The following is a 23,049-nucleotide window of genomic DNA, read 5'->3' as shown; positions in this document are numbered from 1 at the left end:
ATGTGAGTCGACCCATGTTAAAAAGGTCAGTCAACAGAAATTACAAAGATTAGTAAACAGATATTAAGAGAATAATGTTATTAACAACTTGTGTTCTCAGGATAAGCTTAATGCAGAGCAAGTATCGGATGCTTTCAAAAAGTTGTATTGCTTTCCAACAAACATTTCCTAACAACAGTTCCTCCATTTTACCCAACAGACGTTGCCAGGTTGACAGATGTTTAGTATCATCATAGATTTTGTAAAACTTCCTTGTAAACCACATTAGTAGTGGTTGTACAGACTTGTTTCTCTTTATCACAAATCAAAATTTTCAATCCCTTCCTACTTTTTACTCTAGATACAGCAACTTAGAGTTGGCCATGACTAAACACTGGACGTGGAAGATATAAACCAACACGCTCCAATGATTGTCCTTGACTTTTATTTATTGTCATAGCAAAACATAGTGAAAGTGGGAATTGTCTTCGAGAAATCTTCACTGGTATTCTTTTATCTGAAGGTGTCATCTTCAGTCTTGAAATCAAAGTATGATGACCTATATTAGTCCCTGTGATTATTTTTGCTTCAATCACAACTTTTCCGAGTTTCGTGATTTGTAAACGTGTACCATTACACAATCCATTTGCCTGATCAATGTTTCTGAGTAACATCACTGGAGCACCAACTTTCAGTACTAATTTATGATTCGGTAAACCAGATAAACGAAGATTGTTTAACACATCAGGAGGAAACAACGCCATATTAAGCTCTGATTCTTCCTCCGATTGGCATAAACTATCTAAACTAAAATAAACCTTTTCTTCACCAGGCAGACTCTCTAACAACTCTTTATTTATTGAATCCACTACTTCATTAGTTGGAGCAAGAATCGCTCTTTGTTGGAAATACGTTAAATCCCACAAAAATTTATTCATGTCCGGATATATATATGAAATGAGAGAAGAAATAGGATTGACTTGGTCATGAATAAGTAAATCATCTGGTATTTAATATCAATCTCACCATCGTTTTCTTCACCAAGCAGACCATCACCAAGCTTTAAAATCCATTCTCCAAATTCCTTTATTTCTTTCAAATCTGCTTCTGACAACCAACTCTTAATCTCATATTCTCAGTTAGCTTTAGTACTCTACAGTGCCGCCATATATAAGAAGAATTCAAAGAAGCATCGACTATCATTGTTCTGGTACCTTTAGGGATGACCGGAAGAATTTGTCTAAAATCACCACCAAATAGAATGACCTTTCCCCCAAACGGCTTCGATTGTATGTTCGGTTGACTGGAACGTGATATGTCTCTCATTGTTCTATCAAGAGCCTCGAAACAATGCTTTTGAGTCATAGGTGCTTCATCCCAAATAATCAATGGTGCTCTTTTAATTAAATCACCTAACTCAGTATTAGGCTCTATCGAACATATTGAATTCTCGTTAATGTTGATTGGAATTACAAACCTTGAATGAGCAGTTCTACCACCATCCAGCAAAAGTGAAGCAATTCCACTGGATGCAACATTCAATAGAACTTCACCTTTTGATTGTAATGCAGCTGCGAATGTCTTCCAAAGAAACGTCTTTCCAGTTCCACCATAACCATATACAAAAAACACACCTCCATCACCTTTTTCAATCGCCTCCATAACAATTTTATATATTTTTTCCTGTTCGGCAGTTAAACACTTTACATAACGATCATGTTCCCTTTGAAGAGCTAGTCTGACATAAGATAATTCTTTCATTATCAATCGATTGTTCGACGATGAAACATAATTGTCCGGAACACTTGGCATATCATCAAAATTTCTAACTGTACTTCCATTGGTAAGAAGCAACTTTTCAATTTCAGATAGACAGATATTTCAAGTTCTTCCTGTTGAAGATCCAAATCTAAAACAAATGTTGAAAAAAGAATTAGTTTTTCCCAATAACAGAACTATTGCATAATTTTAATGTAATTAGATATAACTTTAATAAAATAATAACATTACCTGCAATACCAGTTATCTTTCGTTGCTGATACAGAATGTCTTCACATAATAGGGACTTCGTTTCTGACCAAAAATCACCAGGACGAGATATCGAATTTGACAGCAACAACATTGCAAAAAAGGTCCTCAAGAAATCTCCGGTTGACCATGTGCTAGCTTCTTTGACAGCATTAACATATTCTTTATCATCATCCAACAGCCCCCGTGCAAAACATGCATCTTTAAATGTTTGAAAAACTTGCCCATCAACTGTTTTTCTATCTTCAAAACAGGTTGGTCCCTTAATATGATTCAGTAAAATCCTTAGGTAATAACAATCACCAAGTGATGGTGGAACATAATGTACCCTCCCAATTGATCCATACAGATGCTTTCTTCGATTATTTGCGATTTTTAGCATTCCATACATAATATCCCGGAAACTGAACATACCTCAATGTCCTGGCAAATTCATCAACTTTATTACAATTCATCCACTCTGTAAACATTGTTATTTTCACAGTTGGATCAGTAACAATATCACAAAAATTATCATGATCGTTATACACAATACTCTGACCATCTTCACAATGAAAAGGTAATACTTCAACAGCTGGATATCTATAATGTATATCATACATGAATATTCTCCAAGCAGCTTCACAAGCAGAGATATATCTACAATCAAGGTATGCTTTTATCTCATCTACAGCTACATTCTGGTCCGTATTATTCTTGGCGCTATTGGCTTGAAAAACAGAAGCAGTCACTCTATCAGGCCCCTTATTAATATATTTAAACAAATATTTGATAGAACCTGACTGGTTGCACCATTCAACGTTAATGTGGCACTGATACTTTCTGAGCAGGAGAGCATTGTAAGGAACTACAAATCTATTATCAAGTTGGACACCATTCTTTACTACCGTATTACTTGTTTGACGGCGACGATAGACATGATATCCTTCAGAATCAACACAAGTCTCATCTACATATTTTTTGGGAAACTTTTTAGAACATTTTTGCTGAACCATACATGGACAAAGTGGGTTGTCTGTACCACATGGTCCATGAATCATAAATTGCTTGACAAGCTCATATAATTCAAGATCTCTTTCTTTATCTGGTATCTCAGCAGTAATAACATGATCAATATCAGATGCATTTGGAAATTTGTTTTCAGCACCCAAGAACAAACATATGTGAGCATGTGGGAGTCCACGCTTCTGAAATTCCACTGTATACATAACTGAAATTTTCGAACATTGGGCTGTTAAATAATATAATTAGATGTTCAAAGTAAAAAATATAAGTAAAGGGTACTTGCTTGTATATCACCAAAGAATTTATGTTTCTTGAAATCTTTTATAAGATGATCCAATTTACACTTGAATATTCTAGAGATAATATCCGGTCTGTCTTCAGCATTAAGAGCTTTATCGTGCAAACACCTGTAAATCTCAGGCCAGTTTGGATTACAAGTCAATGATATGAATAAATCGGGATATCCAACAGACTTGCAAATTGCCATAGCATCCAAGTACTTTTGCATCATATATCTAGAACCACCAGTAAATGATGAAGGTAAAAGTATAGGTTTACCACAACTTGAGGCATTATTCTCTCCACTTTCAACAGCAGCATTCAAATTCTTAAGATTTTGCCCTCTAAGTTTAGGTTCTTGTGTCCTTATATAATTCAACATGGCAGATTCTATCATCGTGTATCCATCAACCAAAAACTGCTGAAATAGTTTTTTCGCATTAACTAACAATGAAAACTGATTCTGTCTATCTTGAATTTTGTAACAAAAGAATTCTCTAATTGTAAGATTGGTTCTAAGTACCTCATCGTTAATCGCAATCCCTCTATGTTTAATACCAACTCTATAACCATCTTCAGCATATGGGAAAATAAGTGGATATTGCAAAGAAAGGTAAGAGGGATGAATCTCATTAATTCTTTGAAGACCACCAGACTTCTTTCTACCAACAATGTCCCGTTTATCAAATGCTCCATCAAAATCACCATGTATTAAAGCAGCCATTTCTGATGCTGTTGGCAAATTGTGAACTCTTCCATCCTTATCTCTTGTTCTAATAAGCTTCAAGCTTACATCTTGAAACTCATTTTCTTGAAAACAATCTCTTACCATTCTGAAGGATTGCACAAGAGGATTGCAAGAATCCAACATATCTTTAAGACCCTCTATGGTTGTACTATCAAGCTGGTTGTTTCTTGTAGTTTTGCATTCTATCTGAGAACTGCCATAAATATAAAATGTTAAAATTTACATTCATTTCAAACGATAATGAATGTCAATATACTGAAAAGCAAAATATATATTCTTAAATTCCACAATTATCATAAAGAAATTACCTTACTGCTTTTTGATGATTTACAACTTCGTTTTGTGAATCATATATGTAAAGCTGGGAGAATTTAGGTTCTTCCCCATCGTCCGGAAGTAGACTACCCATTCGATGGTAATTCTGACCTTGTAGTCTAAATACATAAGGACCTTTACCTCTCTGATAACTTTTGTCAACCTTCCCACCAAGAGATGTGAAGAAAAACATCATGTTATATGCTCGAATATTATCCATGTAATTACGAGACTGTGAGGTACGACTTTTATATAAATGACGTAGTAATAGAGGAGGTGTAGGCGGTCGTGGTAGCTCAACATCTCCATTTGAACAACAAAGAGAATAGGATGTTTTGTTACATTTTTTATTTCGCCTAAGCATTTCATCTTCCCATAACATTGCATCACATTTACAACATACAAATATGGCATCTCCATGATCAATATAATCTACAAACTTAGTAAATTTATAAGTCAACATAAGTTTTCTACATATTGAAAAGTTAACAGGAATTTACATTCGTATCTTATACCTTTAGAAATTCCATGAATCTTCTTAACCACAGAATTTGTTAACATCTCATCACTCATTTGTAATTCTATTTTAGATATTCCACCTATATTGAAGCGTGTAAGATAAGATATATATAACAATTCATAAAACTTAAGATTAAACAAATCTTTTGTTTTATAAAACTTAAAACATACAATTTGTAATATCTGATAACGGAGTCCTCTCAACAAAATTCGATATTTGCTTGGTACTTCCAAAAGGAGTGTGATGGACATTCCTTCTTTCGACATTGTTGGTTGAACATTGTAAAATAGAACATATGTAAGGATTCCAAAAACATAACATATACATACATATTTCTTTTAAATTTTGTTTGCGAAACTATAATACATACCACTTGAAGTATTTGAAAATGGAATCCTTTCAACAGAATCAGATGTTGATGCAGGATGACAACCTCTGTTGTTTCTCTTTTGTTGAAGAACATACTTCCTTTTTTCTCTTTCTTCAGCACACATTTGACGTTGGATTGCTTGAAGGTCAACTTCATACTTACTTGAAATTGTGTTATCTATATCCATATTTTAAAATACTTGAATGGAAAAGATTGTTGATAACTTGAGAAAAGAACTTTGAAAGTATTGTGAAAATTATTTAAAATTACCAAAAAATATCTGCAGTAACTATACCTTTTACTTGTGTAGATGAGTGAAACAAATTACTACTAATATTTGGAGTAGCATAAACAGGAAGATGATACACATTCCTTCTCACAACATTGGTGGTTGAAACTTGTAAAATAGAACATATGTAAGGATTCCAAAAACATAACATATACGACATATTTCTTTTAAATTTTGTTTGTAAAACTATAACACATACCACTTGAAGTATTTGAAAATGGAATCCTTTCAACATAATCAGATGTTGATGCAGGATCACAACCTCTGTTGTTTCTCTTTTGTTGAAGAACATACTTCCTTTTTTCTCTTTCTTCAGCACACATTTGACGTTGAATTACTTGAAGGTCAACTTCATACTTACTTGAAATTGTGTTATCTGTATCCATATTTTAAAATACTTGAATGGAAAAGATTGGTGACAACTCGAGAAAAGAACTTTGAAAGTATTGTGAAAATTTTTTGAAATTACCAAAAAATATATGCAGTAAGTATACCTCTTACTTCAGAAGATGAGTGAAAAAAAATACTGCTAATATTTGGAGTAGCATAAGCAGGAAAATGATACACATTCCTTCTCTCAACATTGGCTGTTGAAACTTGTAAAATACGAAACATGTGTAAGGATTCCCAAAAGATAACATATAAATATATATTTCTTGTAAAATTTTGTTTACAAACCTACAAGACATATCACTTGGAGTGTTTAATAATGGAATCCTTTTAACAGAATCAGATGTCGATGTGCGATGAAAAGCACTCTTGTTTCGCTTTTGTTGCAGAACACGCTTCCTTTTTTTCCTTGCTTCGGCACAGACTTGACTTTGACTTGGTTGAAAGAACAGTTCATACTTACTTGAAATTCTATTATCTGTAGCCATAATTTCAAATATCTGAATGAAGAAGATTGTTGAGTACTCAAGAAAAAGACTTTCAAAGTATTTTGAAAATGGTTTGAATTTTTTCGAAAATGATTTGACTTAGTTGAAAAAGAAAGCTATATTATTAGGAGGTAAAATGTAAGTTCCTTATCTCAATGGCGGTAAAATGTAATTTATTATCCCAATGGCGGTTTACCTTTTTACATAGAGGCAGATAGAAACATACTTTACCTTTTTAATGACTCTCCAAATCCCCTTTACAAAATTGTCTGTCTGATCTCATTAAAAGTGCTTCAAGTTTTAATCACCAATGTCCATTTGAAATATTGAATCACTCCACTTGAATTCTTCTTACTTTTGACATCATCAACAACTTCGATCAAGGTATAATAATATTTATTAAAATTTGTATATACATTAGTTTCATATGCACATGATTAACAACTGTTATGAAGACTGTTCTCAATGTATTGCATGTTTTAGATGATATATCAATTTAATTTTACAAGCTTTTTTATTTTTTATAATTTTCTGATTTGAAGTTTTGTTCGGTATGGTCTTACATTTGGATTCTTGAAAGCAATCGATAAGGTATATTTTGTTGTTTTTCTTACTTGATGTTAAAGAATATGATTAAATGACAAATCTTTTATTTATTGTTATACTCTAGATAAATCGATAAATACTAAATGCGTTATCTGAATGACATAGATATGTTAAACATTGTTGGTTCACATTTGTTATCACATTCTTTATAAATAATGAAGTATCTGATAAAATACACTGTCTCATTTTTTCTTTCATTTTTAACCAGAAACATAATATCTTGGAATATGTCTTTTTATAAATATATGGATTCTCTTACTTCCAAAATCTTGGTAAGATTATTACATTAAAACCATTTTCTACAGTTTTATTGTTAACAATTAATTCACATATAACATTTGCCAATACTTAAATACTTGAACTCAACAGATAATACCACAAAACTTTGCAAACAATCATTTACTCAAAGAAGTTCCTGGTAACGTTGGCGTTATAGAGTGTGTAAACGGTATGAGATGGGATTACCGATTTTCAAAACACAATGGAACTTTTGCTCTAAAAGAAGGATGGTCCTCAGTTGTCTCTGACCTTTCATTGAAAGAAGGATGTCTGTTGGTATTTAAAAAAACTGCACCATATACATACATGCTGACACCTTTTGAAAAAGTTCATCATTATCCAACAAAACTTCCAATGATTTCTATGTTCGCATCAATATCTTTTGAGTGGAAGTTTGGATGTATGGATTCATTCTCCCACAGTTTTACTGATGTTTGTAAAGACGTGTTGGTAAGTTTTGGTATTTTAATCCAATACTTAAATGTTACTATAGTAATTAGTGATATATTTGTTAATTTTATTGTACCTTTGTTTGATTTCATAATTTTATATGTTTTTGTTCAGCTAATACCCAAAGAGTTAGTCAACGTGTTACGCCCATATTTCTTAATCCGAAAAGTAATATTACCATACTATTATTTAAGAAAAATTCGGGCATGACCCGTTCGTAATAAGAACGATTCCCTGTAAGATCATCGTGTAAGAACTTAAAGATAACGCAGCGGAAAAATAGCTTTAAAAATTCCTTTACGATCTTAAAATAATACACACATTCAAGAAGCTTACAAAATTCACTTCCCTTTTTACAAATTAATGTGTTACAAAATTAAGATTACGTAACCGTTCTTTCCGTACAATCCTTGTTATTCGACTCGATCTATGCCCGCTTATCTTCGATAGTGGTAGAAGAAATCCGTGTAGTACCTGTGGGCATCACATACAACTTAACCATTAGTCATTGACAACATCATACAACAATAATCTGGTACAATTAAAAACCATATAACATTCAACAACATAAACTTTAATTCATTCGACTATCCTCTCGGATTCCTTTGTTTCGAGTTCGGCTTCCAGGTTCGGCTTCAATTCTACAAGAGTCTGACGTTCTCATCCCTGCATTACATTCCAATCTCAAGCACATCATTAGTAACGTCCATACTCAAACGTATTGAAACCATGTATACATGCATACCTGTCCCATTCTTTTCATAGGCGATAAATCCTACTTCGTGCATTCGTATATTCATACGTCTAATCATACGCACCTACATATCTACACATCTACTTATCTATATACATAACTAAATGCTTACATAATCATGTCTACACATACGTACTTACATTTAATTCTTGATTTAACCTATTCGCATTCACTTATCACACTCGAACATTAATTATGGAGTGCTTAGACTTGGATTTATGATCCAAAAGCATCAAGGAAACATTCAAAATTATGCTTGGGAGGCCCGTCGTAGACCACGGTTAATATACCGAAGCTTACGGTACACAAAATAACTTAATTAACGAATTTCAGCATTTAAAACATGTGGAGGCCGTCGGCGACGGCCCTATAGGGCATCGGCGACGGCTATTAGTTTTTCGCGTAGCCAGAAACCTCCTTAGACAGGAAAATTAGGCGTCGGAGAAAACTGAAAATGCACAAGGCGTCGGCGACGGCCCATAGGGGCGTCGGCGACGGCCTCTAGTTTTGCCATTTTTCTGCTGTGTTGTTTTGTCGTTCGCACGCACAAAAACTTGCATAGCTTTTAAACCGTTTACCCGATTAACCTCCCGTTTCTTCCTGCATGATTGTAAACTAACATTCTATTATATGAACTTAAAATCCAACATCGGGGTTAAGGAAATTCTTAACTTATACATTTTCGGCTTATTATCCATTACGAATTATTCGACCCGTCATGCATTTATCAACAACTCATATGTTTACACTTAAGGCTCACATAATGTTAATGTTATAACACCTTACACTAACCGGGCACATGAAATACTATCGACATTGCTTGTACAAACGTTCCGTGCTAAAGTATACCTTCACTTTGACCCATTAACCTAAGTCCCCATTCTCGGTTGGTGCACTTATGTGCAATTTTACCCATTACCCGGTTACATACCGTAGCCATTACATAGACATTATTATTCATAGAATTACAACTTTATATTGTCCCATTCGGTCTACTAAGCTAAAATTACCAATTTCATACGACCAAAACCATATGAAACTTCAAACCCCATCATGCTTAATCAACTAACGCTACTTAAATAAAATAAGAAGTGATTATAGAAATCACTTACCTTGAGTGCTCCAATAAGTGTATTTGTGACCTTGCCTTATCTTGACCCGTTATCCTCCTATGCTTGAGCTCTCCTTGACACGTTCCTATTATCTCATTCCATTACATCCATTCAATAGTTAGTATACGTAATCATACGCATCACTAATCACACTTCTATTCACGTGTCAATCGCTTAACGAGTTCAATATGTATCATAATACTACAATGCTAATCAATCTAACAATTTATCATTTCATCATCACAAAAGTCATACATGAGCTTCTAGCATGCATAATTATGTATTTACATCATGTTCATTATTCTTTCAAAATTCCATACTTAGAATGATAACATTTTCTAAGTTAGGCAACTTGTTTCATACGTTAAACATTTCATACCATCTCTTAACACCTTGGTTTTTTACACATCCATTCTACTATTTTCTATCAACAACCCGTTTCGACCCGTTGGTGCAATCATATGCATAAACTAGTTGGTAAGTGTTTTAGACACTTAAAACAATCAAAGAACTTACTAATAATTTATTAAAATCAGTAGTTCATGATTCATACAAGTGTGCATAACAATACAACTATTTTTACTTAATATTTATACTAAAAATGTGCAGCAACTTTCTGCGCAGCAGCTGTTCACGACACATTTTAACCCATTTATCTTCTGATTCAGTTCTTCATGTTCAAATATGAAATGATCTACACTCAGAGACCTTTCTAAGCATATAAAGATTGTAACAATCGGACGTTCCTATGATTTTATATGATTTTTACAAAATCAGCACAGAAGCTGAAATGCTTCCAAACAGCTTGCTGTCAAAACAGTATTGCCGACTTTGGGCACTGTTTTGGCCTGTTTAACATCCGAATTCAACAAACATGTTCAAACACAAAAGGTAATATGTTTAAATAGCTTTTTGAGCATATAAGGCTCGACCTCACAGGTCCTTCCTATGATTTTATATGATTTTTGCAAAATTGTTGCGCAACAAATTTTAATCCTAATCAGCTTTGTTACTCGGTACACATAGCATGTTATTTTGTACACAACATCATAACTAAGCACTTTTCATACTTGTAATACATAATCGCCTTCATTACTATTTAATTAACATTCCATACAAGTGATAACACACACTAACATATACTAGGCATTTCATCAAACACTTGGTGTGCAATCTACTTTCCAAGCATAGTGTACAAGTGGTTTAAGCATGTTCTTCCCAAATTCATCTCATGAACCATTACATTCAAACAAAATCATATTGTCACCTACATCATATTTCTATCAAAACCTAATTCATAACACATGCATCAACATAATCAAAATCATCACTAAACACATGTTCATCATAGTCTTTCTCATACTCATAAACATGGTTTCCTTCTAAATCCCTAAGATTACTAAAATTCAGCCATGATTCGATTTAAACATGATAACATTAGCAAGTATTCATGCCAATTTTTGATCGAATTCATACATTCATCAAAACCCACTTCATGGTTGTTCTCCAAAACTGAGAATCGAGACATACCTTATGATCCCCTTGTGATGGTGATCATTAATCCATGAGAATTCACGAATTTGAGCCTTGAATCATCCCTTAATTTGAAGCTTTTTGAAGAACTAGGGCTTGGCTTCTTGAAGCCCCTGTACGTTCGAGAACACACACGAATTGTGTGTTTGTGTGTGTTTATTTTTCATTTTAATAACTCAACTTCCATTTTACTTCAATTAGTCCCTCATGTTGGCACTTAGAACACATTTGGCACAACTCTCTCCATTTAATAGTTTTGCCATATACTTAACTAGGTTAATTAGCCTAGTTATTTATTTCATGATGTGTCTTATATGGACATACGACAAATATAAACATTCGGGTTTTGGGGTGTTACAAGTCTACCCCCCTTAAATAAGGTTTCGTCCCCGAAACCTTTTTCATTTAAAATTAAACCAATTCTACTCTTACCCCTTTCAAGTTGTTCATTCACAATACTTATGTTAGATTCTGCTCCAGAGCTCTTATTAGTGTCTTTCACTTCATATTGCTAGTTTCTAGCACATATTATCCCTAGCATTTTATTCATCGAATTTATTCCAATTGTATGCAGTTATTAACCATACATACTAAGTCTATGGCTTGTTTCTAACATCCTATTTAAGCATATTACATTTGTATATTTACTAATTGAAATAAGTCGATTTATTTCATTCTACTCATACATCATATGCTATCTTTCATTTTGTTCACTATGAGCCATCCTAAACATTCCATTACTATCGTTACTTCCGATTATCCTTAAGCTCATAGGAGGGGTCGATATATTATCATACGCATATTATAATCATTTAAAGACTTATTGTTACAATCAAAATCACCCTTCTTAAACTCTCTTATCCATACTTAACACAAAAAATTAAGCATTATTTCCATGGTTACTATCGTTATTTATGCCATGCGTATCTTTTCTACAGTGTCTTGTTCAAATGAACATGGCCAACAAGCCAAGCATCAAGGTTGGTATTTCTTAACGGTACTTGTCATCACTTACATTATATCAGAATTACCACAGTTACAGGCATTCATGTTCTATACCACTTGACGATCATTACGAACATTTTGAAAGTCATTCTACATCTTTGCATTACGGTTTGTATATATATATATATATATATATATATATATATATATATTCTATTCTAACACATCAGCCTCTAGTCGAGTCATAACCTCCTATTTAAGTTATGACTCTTTTTATACACATCTGACGGAAGTAAATTCCATTGATTCGTTATCCATACCTTACGATGATCATTCCTTTCCGGTTAGTGACATTGCGTCTCCATTCTTCAAGCTCACCTATGAGCATGAAACTTGACAAATCATATCATTAACTACCGAGTTCAAATGGCGGTTGCCATCTGACCCGTATGTCCCATTTATCCTTTCTACCATTCTTGCTTACAACACATTTACATAAATATAATCATGTATATATATATACAAAAGTTTAAACATAATTTGGATCATATCACTTAAGGAATATTTATTTGTTTTGGTATGTAATCACTTCACATTCGAATATCTTCCTTCTTATCATTCCTTTGTTCATTTGCATTACATTTACTTATATGTCTTGTTTGACGTAATCATGGTCAAACTATTGACCCTTCTTATGTAGACTAGTTTTCGCCTTTTTATACCTTAAGTCCGCTTCGCGGATTTGAACATTGCATTCATGCCTTTCATTCCTTGAATCCGTCTCGCGGATTCAAGCAGTGCATCCATATCTTTCATTCCTTAAATCCGTCTCGCGGATTCAAGCATCGCATTCGTATCTTTCATTCCTTGAATCCGTCTCGCGGATTCAAGCATTGCATTCGCATATTTCATTCCTTGAATCCGTCTCGCGGATTCAAGCATTGCATTCGCATATTTCATTCCTACAAAGTACTCTCAATCCCCCGAGAGTCTTACTAACCATTTCACCCACACGCCCAGCTGCTACCAAACTCTATCGGACATACCTGTAATAATTATCACAGTCTCACGAACGTCATACGTTTCTTGTGTACTGGCCAGGTACACATTCCACGTACTAGTTTCGTGTCTTCGCGTAATCGCCACCTTATGTCCGAAGAATTTAGTTTCGGCTCGTGTAACATTTTCAAAACTTATTTACCATGTCGTTATCATAATTTGTTCAAAATTTTTCTTTCACTTGCTTATTCATACCATTTCATACGCCCATACGTTAGGTTTACGTACCTGGGGTCAATTCGTTCCGTTACTTCGCATTCACGGATCATCTCTCCCAACAATTGCGCTTACCCTTCACAAAACATACTATTAGTTTCCTTCAAATACATAATCTAATACGTACTTACATTCGCTTTTGCCTTTAGGCCTCGATCGAGTCTTGGATTGCACGGGTTCTTGGTCACGAGAGCACACTGGTTTGAGTTCAAGTATTTACCTCCTGTTACTTGATTCTCTCAAACCAGGGCTCTGATACCAACTTGTTACGCCCATATTTCTTAATCCGAAAAGTAATATTACCATACTATTATTTAAGAAAAATTCGGGCATGACCCGTTCGTAATAAGAACGATTCCCTGTAAGATTATCGTGTAAGAACTTAAAGATAATGCAGCGGAAAAATAGCTTTAAAAATTCCTTTACGATCTTAAAATAATACACACATTCAAGAAGCTTACAAAATTCACTTCCCTTTTTACAAATTAATGTGTTACAAAATTAAGATTACGTAAGCGTTCTTTCCGTACAATCCTTGTTATTCGACTCGATCTATGCCCGCTTATCTTCGATAGTGGTAGAAGAAATCCGTGTAGTACCTGTGGGCATCACATACAACTTAACCATTAGTCATTGACAAAAACATACAACAATAATCTGGTACAATTAAAAATCATATAACATTCAACAACATAAACTTTAATTCATTCGACTATCCTCTCGGATTCCTTTGTTTCGAGTTCGGCTTCCAGGTTCGGCTTCAATTCTACAAGAGTCTGACGTTCTCATCCCTGCATTACATTCCAATCTAAAGCACATCATTAGTAACGTCCATACTCAAACGTATTGAAACCATGTATACATGCATACCTGTCCCATTCTTTTCATAGGCGATAAATCCTACTTCGTGCATTCGTATATTCATACGTCTAATCATACGCACCTACATATCTACACATCTACTTATCTATATACATAACTAAATGCTTACATAATCATGTCTACACATACGTACTTACATTTAATTCTTGATTTAACCTATTCGCATTCACTTATCACACTCGAACATTAATTATGGAGTGCTTAGACTTGGATTTATGATCCAAAAGCATCAAGGAAACATTCAAAATTATGCTTGGGAGGCCCGTCGTAGACCACGGTTAATATACCGAAGCTTACGGTACACAAAATAACTTAATTAACGAATTTCAGCATTTAAAACATGTGGAGGCCGTCGGCGACGGCCCTATAGGGCATCGGCGACGGCTATTAGTTTTTCGCGTAGCCAGAAACCTCCTTAGACAGGAAAATTAGGCGTCGGAGAAAACTGAAAATGCACAAGGCGTCGGCGACGGCCCATAGGGGCGTCGGCGACGGCCTCTAGTTTTGCCATTTTTCTGCTGTGTTGTTTTGTCGTTCGCACGCACAAAAACTTGCATAGCTTTTAAACCGTTTACCCGATTAACCTCCCGTTTCTTCCTGCATGATTGTAAACTAACATTCTATTATGTGAACTTAAAATCCAACATCCGGGTTAAGGAAATTCTTAACTTACACATTTTCGGCTTATTATCCATTACGAATTATTCGACCCGTCATGCATTTATCAACAACTCATATGTTTACACTTAAGGCTCACATAATGTTAATGTTATAACACCTTACACTAACCGGGCACATGAAATACTATCGACATTGCTTGTACAAACGTTCCGTGCTAAAGTATACCTTCACTTTGACCCATTAACCTAAGTCCCTATTCTCGGTTGGTGCACTTATGTGCAATTTTACCCATTACCCGGTTACATACCGTAGCCATTACATAGACATTATTCTTCATAGCATTACAACTTTATATTGTCCCATTCGGTCTACTAAGCTAAAATTACCAATTTCATACGACCAAAACCATATGAAACTTCAAACCCCATCATGCTTAATCAACTAACGCTACTTAAATAAAATAAGAAGTGATTATAGAAATCACTTACCTTGAGTGCTCCAATAAGTGTATTTGTGACCTTGCCTTATCTTGACCCGTTATCCTCCTATGCTTGAGCTCTCCTTGACACGTTCCTATTATCTCATTCCATTACATCCATTCAATAGTTAGTATACGTAATCATACGCATCACTAATCACACTTCTATTCACGTGTCAATCGCTTAACGAGTTCAACATGTATCATAATACTACAATGCTAATCAATCTAACAATTTATCATTTCATCATCACAAAAGTCATACATGAGCTTCTAGCATGCATAATTATGTATTTACATCATGTTCATTATTCTTTCAAAATTCCATACTTAGAATGATAACATTTTCTAAGTTAGGCAACTTGTTTCATACGTTAAACATTTCATACCATCTCTTAACACCTTGGTTTTTTACACATCCATTCTACTATTTTCTATCAACAACCCGTTTCGACCCGTTGGTGCAATCATATGCATAAACTAGTTGGTAAGTGTTTTAGACACTTAAAACAATCAAAGAACTTACTAATAATTTATTAAAATCAGTAGTTCATGATTCATACAAGTGTGCATAACAATACAACTATTTTTACTTAATATTTATACTAAAAATGTGCAGCAACTTTCTGCGCAGCAGCTGTTCACGACACATTTTAACCCATTTATCTTCTGATTCAGTTCTTCATGTTCAAATATGAAATGATCTACACTCAGAGACCTTTCTAAGCATATAAAGATCGTAACAATCGGACGTTCCTATGATTTTATATGATTTTTACAAAATCAGCACAGAAGCTGAAATGCTTCCAAACAGCTTGCTGTCAAAACAGTATTGCCGACTTTGGGCACTGTTTTGGCCTGTTTAACATCCGAATTCAACAAACATGTTCAAACACAAAAGGTAATATGTTTAAATAGCTTTTTGAGCATATAAGGCTCGACCTCACAGGTCCTTCCTATGATTTTATATGATTTTTGCAAAATTGTTGCGCAACAAATTTTAATCCTAATCAGCTTTGTTACTCGGTACACATAGCATGTTATTTTGTACACAACATCATAACTAAGCACTTTTCATACTTGTAATACATAATCGCCTTCATTACTATTTAATTAACATTCCATACAAGTGATAACACACACTAACATATACTAGGCATTTCATCAAACACTTGGTGTGCAATCTACTTTCCAAGCATAGTGTACAAGTGGTTTAAGCATGTTCTTCCCAAATTCATCTCATGAACCATTACATTCAAACAAAATCATATTGTCACCTACATCATATTTCTATCAAAACCTAATTCATAACACATGCATCAACATAATCAAAATCATCACTAAACACATGTTCATCATAGTCTTTCTCATACTCATAAACATGGTTTCCTTCTAAATCCCTAAGATTACTAAAATTCAGCCATGATTCGATTTAAACATGATAACATTAGCAAGTATTCATGCCAATTTTTGATCGAATTCATACATTCATCAAAACCCACTTCACGGTTGTTCTCCAAAACTGAGAATCGAGACATACCTTATGATCCCCTTGTGATGGTGATCATTAATCCATGAGAATTCACGAATTTGAGCCTTGAATCATCCCTTAATTTGAAGCTTTTTGAAGAACTAGGGCTTGGCTTCTTGAAGCCCCTGTACGTTCGAGAACACACACGAATTGTGTGTTTGTGTGTGTTTATTTTTCATTTTAATAACTCAACTTCCATTTTACTTCAATTAGTCCCTCATGTTGGCACTTAGAACACATTTGGCACAACTCTCTCCATTTAATAGTTTTGCCATATACTTAACTAGGTTAATTAGCCTAGTTATTTATTTCATGATGTGTCTTATATGGACATACGACAAATATAAACATTCGGGTTTTGGGGTGTTACAAGTCTACCCCCCTTAAATAAGGTTTCGTCCCCGAAACCTTTTTCATTTAAAATTAAACCAATTCTACTCTTACCCCTTTCAAGTTGTTCATTCACAATACTTATGTTAGATTCTGCTCCAGAGCTCTTATTAGTGTCTTTCACTTCATATTGCTAGTTTCTAGCACATATTATCCCTAGCATTTTATTCATCGAATTTATTCCAATTGTATGCAGTTATTAACCATACATACTAAGTCTATGGCTTGTTTCTAACATCCTATTTAAGCATATTACATTTGTATATTTACTAATTGAAATAAGTCGATTTATTTCATTCTACTCATACATCATATGCTATCTTTCATTTTGTTCACTATGAGCCATCCTAAACATTCCATTACTATCGTTACTTCCGATTATCCTTAAGCTCATAGGAGGGGTCGATATATTATCATACGCATATTATAATCATTTAAAGACTTATTGTTACAATCAAAATCACCCTTCTTAAACTCTCTTATCCATACTTAACACAAAAAATTAAGCATTATTTCCATGGTTACTATCGTTATTTATGCCATGCGTATCTTTTCTACAGTGTCTTGTTCAAATGAACATGGCCAACAAGCCAAGCATCAAGGTTGGTATTTCTTAACGGTACTTGTCATCACTTACATTCTATCAGAATTACCACAGTTACAGGCATTCATGTTCTATACCACTTGACGATCATTACGAACATTTTGAAAGTCATTCTACATCTTTGCATTACGGTTTGTATATATATATATATATATATATATATATATATATTCTATTCTAACACATCAGCCTCTAGTCGAGTCATAACCTCCTATTTAAGTTATGACTCTTTTTATACACATCTGACGGAAGTAAATTCCATTGATTCGTTATCCATACCTTACGATGATCATTCCTTTCCGGTTAGTGACATTGCGTCTCCATTCTTCAAGCTCACCTATGAGCATGAAACTTGACAAATCATATCATTAACTACCGAGTTCAAATGGCGGTTGCCTTCTGACCCGTATGTCCCATTTATCCTTTCTACCATTCTTGCTTACAACACATTTACATAAATATAATCATGTATATATATATACAAAAGTTTAAACATAATTTGGATCATATCACTTAAGGAATATTTATTTGTTTTGGTATGTAATCACTTCACATTCGAATATCTTCCTTCTTATCATTCCTTTGTTCATTTGCATTACATTTACTTATATGTCTTGTTTGACGTAATCATGGTCAAACTATTGACCCTTCTTATGTAGACTAGTTTTCGCCTTTTTATACCTTAAGTCCGCTTCGCGGATTTGAACATTGCATTCATGCCTTTCATTCCTTGAATCCGTCTCGCGGATTCAAGCAGTGCATCCATATCTTTCATTCCTTAAATCCGTCTCGCGGATTCAAGCATCGCATTCGTATCTTTCATTCCTTGAATCCGTCTCGCGGATTCAAGCATTGCATTCGCATATTTCATTCCTTGAATCCGTCTCGCGGATTCAAGCATTGCATTCGCATATTTCATTCCTACAAAGTACTCTCAATCCCCCGAGAGTCTTACTAACCATTTCACCCACACGCCCAGCTGCTACCAAACTCTATCGGACATACCTGTAATAATTATCACAGTCTCACGAACGTCATACGTTTCTTGTGTACTGGCCAGGTACACATTCCACGTACTAGTTTCGTGTCTTCGCGTAATCGCCACCTTATGTCCGAAGAATTTAGTTTCGGCTCGTGTAACATTTTCAAAACTTATTTACCATGTCGTTATCATAATTTGTTCAAAATTTTTCTTTCACTTGCTTATTCATACCATTTCATACGCCCATACGTTAGGTTTACGTACCTGGGGTCAATTCGTTCCGTTACTTCGCATTCACGGATCATCTCTCCCAACAATTGCGCTTACCCTTCACAAAACATACTATTAGTTTCCTTCAAATACATAATCTAATACGTACTTACATTCGCTTTTGCCTTTAGGCCTCGATCGAGTCTTGGATTGCACGGGTTCTTGGTCACGAGAGCACACTGGTTTGAGTTCAAGTATTTACCTCCTGTTACTTGATTCTCTCAAACCAGGGCTCTGATACCAACTTGTTACGCCCATATTTCTTAATCCGAAAAGTAATATTACCATACTATTATTTAAGAAAAATTCGGGCATGACCCGTTCGTAATAAGAACGATTCCCTGTAAGATTATCGTGTAAGAACTTAAAGATAATGCAGCGGAAAAATAGCTTTAAAAATTCCTTTACGATCTTAAAATAATACACACATTCAAGAAGCTTACAAAATTCACTTCCCTTTTTACAAATTAATGTGTTACAAAATTAAGATTACGTAAGCGTTCTTTCCGTACAATCCTTGTTATTCGACTCGATATATGCCCGCTTATCTTCGATAGTGGTAGAAGAAATCCGTGTAGTACCTGTGGGCATCACATACAACTTAACCATTAGTCATTGACAACATCATACTACAATAATCTGGTACAATTAAAAATCATATAACATTCAACAACATAAACTTTAATTCATTCGACTATCCTCTCGGATTCCTTTGTTTCGAGTTCGGCTTCCAGGTTCGGCTTCAATTCTACAAGAGTCTGACGTTCTCATCCCTGCATTACATTCCAATCTAAAGCACATCATTAGTAACGTCCATACTCAAACGTATTGAAACCATGTATACATGCATACCTGTCCCATTCTTTTCATAGGCGATAAATCCTACTTCGTGCATTCGTATATTCATACGTCTAATCATACGCACCTACATATCTACACATCTACTTATCTATATACATAACTAAATGCTTACATAATCATGTCTACACATACGTACTTACATTTAATTCTTGATTTAACCTATTCGCATTCACTTATCACACTCGAACATTAATTATGGAGTGCTTAGACTTGGATTTATGATCCAAAAGCATCAAGGAAACATTCAAAATTATGCTTGGGAGGCCCGTCGTAGACCACGGTTAATATACCGAAGCTTACGGTACACAAAATAACTTAATTAACGAATTTCAGCATTTAAAACATGTGGAGGCCGTCGGCGACGGCTATTAGTTTTTCGCGTAGCCAGAAACCTCCTTAGACAGGAAAATTAGGCGTCGGAGAAAACTGAAAATGCACAAGGCGTCGGCGACGGCCCATAGGGGCGTCGGCGACGGCCTCTAGTTTTGCCATTTTTCTGCTGTGTTGTTTTGTCGTTCGCACGCACAAAAACTTGCATAGCTTTTAAACCGTTTACCCGATTTACCTCCCGTTTCTTCCTGCATGATTGTAAACTAACATTCTATTATGTGAACTTAAAATCCAACATCCGGGTTAAGGAAATTCTTAACTTATACATTTTCGGCTTATTATCCATTACGAATTATTCGACCCGTCATGCATTTATCAACAACTCATATGTTTACACTTAAGGCTCACATAATGTTAATGTTATAACACCTTACACTAACCGGGCACATGAAATACTATCGACATTGCTTGTACAAACGTTCCGTGCTAAAGTATACCTTCACTTTGACCCATTAACCTAAGTCCCCATTCTCGGTTGGTGCACTTATGTGCAATTTTACCCATTACCCGGTTACATACCGTAGCCATTACATAGACATTATTCTTCATAGCATTACAACTTTATATTGTCCCATTCGGTCTACTAAGCTAAAATTACCAATTTCATACGGCCAAAACCATATGAAACTTCAAACCCCATCATGCTTAATCAACTAACGCTATTTAAATAAAATAAGAAGTGATTATAGAAATCACTTACCTTGAGTGCTCCAATAAGTGTATTTGTGACCTTGCCTTATCTTGACCCGTTATCCTCCTATGCTTGAGCTCTCCTTGACACGTTCCTATTATCTCATTCCATTACATCCATTCAATAGTTAGTATACGTAATCATACGCATCACTAATCACACTTCTATTCACGTGTCAATCGCTTAACGAGTTCAACATGTATCATAATACTACAATGCTAATCAATCTAACAATTTATCATTTCATCATCACAAAAGTCATACATGAGCTTCTAGCATGCATAATTATGTATTTACATCATGTTCATTATTCTTTCAAAATTCCATACTTAGAATGATAACATTTTCTAAGTTAGGCAACTTGTTTCATACGTTAAACATTTCATACCATCTCTTAACACCTTGGTTTTTTACACATCCATTCTACTATTTTCTATCAACAACCCGTTTCGACCCGTTGGTGCAATCATATGCATAAACTAGTTGGTAAGTGTTTTAGACACTTAAAACAATCAAATAACTTACTAATAATTTATTAAAATCAGTAGTTCATGATTCATACAAGTGTGCATAACAATACAACTATTTTTACTTAATATTTATACTAAAAATGTGCAGCAACTTTCTGCGCAGCAGCTGTTCACGACACATTTTAACCCATTTATCTTTTGATTCAGTTCTTCATGTTCAAATATGAAATGATCTACACTCAGAGACCTTTCTAAGCATATAAAGATCGTAACAATCGGACGTTCCTATGATTTTATATGATTTTTACAAAATCAGCACAGAAGCTGAAATGCTTCCAAACAGCTTGCTGTCAAAACAGTATTGCCGACTTTGGGCACTGTTTTGGCCTGTTTAACATCCGAATTCAACAAACATGTTCAAACACAAAACGTAATATGTTTAAATAGCTTTTTGAGCATATAAGGCTCGACCTCACAGGTCCTTCCTATGATTTTATATGATTTTTGCAAAATTGTTGCGCAACAAATTTTAATCCTAATCAGCTTTGTTACTCGGTACACATAGCATGTTATTTTGTACACAACATCATAACTAAGCACTTTTCATACTTGTAATACATAATCGCCTTCATTACTATTTAATTAACATTCCATACAAGTGATAACACACACTAACCTATACTAGGCATTTCATCAAACACTTGGTGTGCAATCTACTTTCCAAGCATAGTGTACAAGTGGTTTAAGCATGTTCTTCCCAAATTCATCTCATGAACCATTACATTCAAACAAAATCATATTGTCACCTACATCATATTACTATCAAAACCTAATTCATAACACATGCATCAACATAATCAAAATCATCACTAAACACATGTTCATCATAGTCTTTCTCATACTCATAAACATGGTTTCCTTCTAAATCCCTAAGATTACTAAAATTCAGCCATGATTCGATTTAAACATGATAACATTAGCAAGTATTCATGCCAATTTTTGATCGAATTCATACATTCATCAAAACCCACTTCACGGTTGTTCTCCAAAACTGAGAATCGAGACATACCTTATGATCCCCTTGTGATGGTGATCATTAATCCATGAGAATTCACGAATTTGAGCCTTGAATCATCCCTTAATTTGAAGCTTTTTGAAGAACTAGGGCTTGGCTTCTTGAAGCCCCTGTACATTCGAGAACACACATGAATTGTGTGTTTGTGTGTGTTTATTTTTCATTTTAATAACTCAACTTCCATTTTACTTCAATTAGTCCCTCATGTTGGCACTTAGAACACATTTGGCACAACTCTCTCCATTTAATAGTTTTGCCATATACTTAACTAGGTTAATTAGCCTAGTTATTTATTTCATGATGTGTCTTATATGGACATACGACAAATATATACATTCGGGTTTTGGGGTGTTACACAACGTCAGTATTGGAGTTAGTAAACTTAAAGAGACATTTAAGATCTTTGTGAATCAGTGGGACTCTTTTGATGTAATACTTC

At 34.4% G+C, this 23,049-nt stretch overlaps 2 protein-coding genes and 3 long non-coding RNA genes across 5 annotated transcripts; all 5 read right to left on the bottom strand.

Moving 5' to 3' along the window:
• Positions 1 to 350: 350 nt before the first annotated feature.
• LOC110932173 (ATP-dependent DNA helicase PIF1-like) lies at positions 351 to 917 on the bottom strand. The gene has a single exon (XM_035987997.1). The coding sequence runs from the start codon at positions 915 to 917 to the stop codon at positions 351 to 353; it is 567 nt and encodes a 188-aa protein (XP_035843890.1).
• Positions 918 to 1,074: 157 nt separating this feature from the next.
• LOC110932174 lies at positions 1,075 to 5,919 on the bottom strand. Its single transcript, XM_022175529.1, has 10 exons — positions 5,733 to 5,919; positions 5,540 to 5,641; positions 5,245 to 5,421; positions 4,870 to 4,953; positions 4,348 to 4,786; positions 3,292 to 4,232; positions 2,422 to 3,238; positions 1,990 to 2,363; positions 1,810 to 1,888; positions 1,075 to 1,717 (listed from the first exon to the last, which is right to left on the bottom strand). The coding sequence occupies exons 1-10, from the start codon at positions 5,917 to 5,919 to the stop codon at positions 1,075 to 1,077; spliced, it is 3,843 nt and encodes a 1,280-aa protein (XP_022031221.1).
• A 2,105-nt stretch (positions 5,920 to 8,024) lies between these two features.
• On the bottom strand, positions 8,025 to 9,606 carry LOC110929889. Its single transcript, XR_002587488.2, has 2 exons — positions 8,314 to 9,606; positions 8,025 to 8,220 (listed from the first exon to the last, which is right to left on the bottom strand). It is a non-coding gene; the product is annotated as an uncharacterized LOC110929889 (long non-coding RNA).
• A 4,366-nt stretch (positions 9,607 to 13,972) lies between these two features.
• LOC110929890 lies at positions 13,973 to 18,014 on the bottom strand. Its single transcript, XR_002587489.2, has 3 exons — positions 16,887 to 18,014; positions 15,357 to 15,441; positions 13,973 to 14,156 (listed from the first exon to the last, which is right to left on the bottom strand). It is a non-coding gene; the product is annotated as an uncharacterized LOC110929890 (long non-coding RNA).
• A 1,704-nt stretch (positions 18,015 to 19,718) lies between these two features.
• LOC110929891 lies at positions 19,719 to 22,733 on the bottom strand. Its single transcript, XR_002587490.2, has 3 exons — positions 22,605 to 22,733; positions 21,075 to 21,159; positions 19,719 to 19,896 (listed from the first exon to the last, which is right to left on the bottom strand). It is a non-coding gene; the product is annotated as an uncharacterized LOC110929891 (long non-coding RNA).
• Positions 22,734 to 23,049: the final 316 nt, after the last annotated feature.

Source organism: Helianthus annuus, chromosome 3 (assembly GCF_002127325.2).
Source record: "Helianthus annuus cultivar XRQ/B chromosome 3, HanXRQr2.0-SUNRISE, whole genome shotgun sequence".
Classification (NCBI taxonomy): Eukaryota; Viridiplantae; Streptophyta; class Magnoliopsida; order Asterales; family Asteraceae; genus Helianthus; species Helianthus annuus.
The sequence above is the reverse complement of the archived record's forward strand: the minus strand, read 5'-3'. Positions and strand labels throughout refer to the sequence as shown.

What these genes read in the sequence shown, in the direction of transcription:
- LOC110932174 (XM_022175529.1), bottom strand. Translation starts at nt 5,919, where the DNA reads ATGGATACAGATAACACAATTTCAAGTAAGTATGAAGTTGACCTTCAA. An exon ending in AATCATCAAAAAGCAGTAAG is followed by an intron (nt 4,233 to 4,347) that starts GTAATTTCTTTA and finishes TATTTATGGCAG; the next exon opens with TTCTCAGATAGAATGCAAAA. An exon ending in TTCTTACCAATGGAAGTACA is followed by an intron (nt 1,718 to 1,809) that starts GTTAGAAATTTT and finishes ATCTTATGTCAG; the next exon opens with ACTAGCTCTTCAAAGGGAAC.
- LOC110932173 (XM_035987997.1), bottom strand. Translation starts at nt 917, where the DNA reads ATGAATAAATTTTTGTGGGATTTAACGTATTTCCAACAAAGAGCGATT.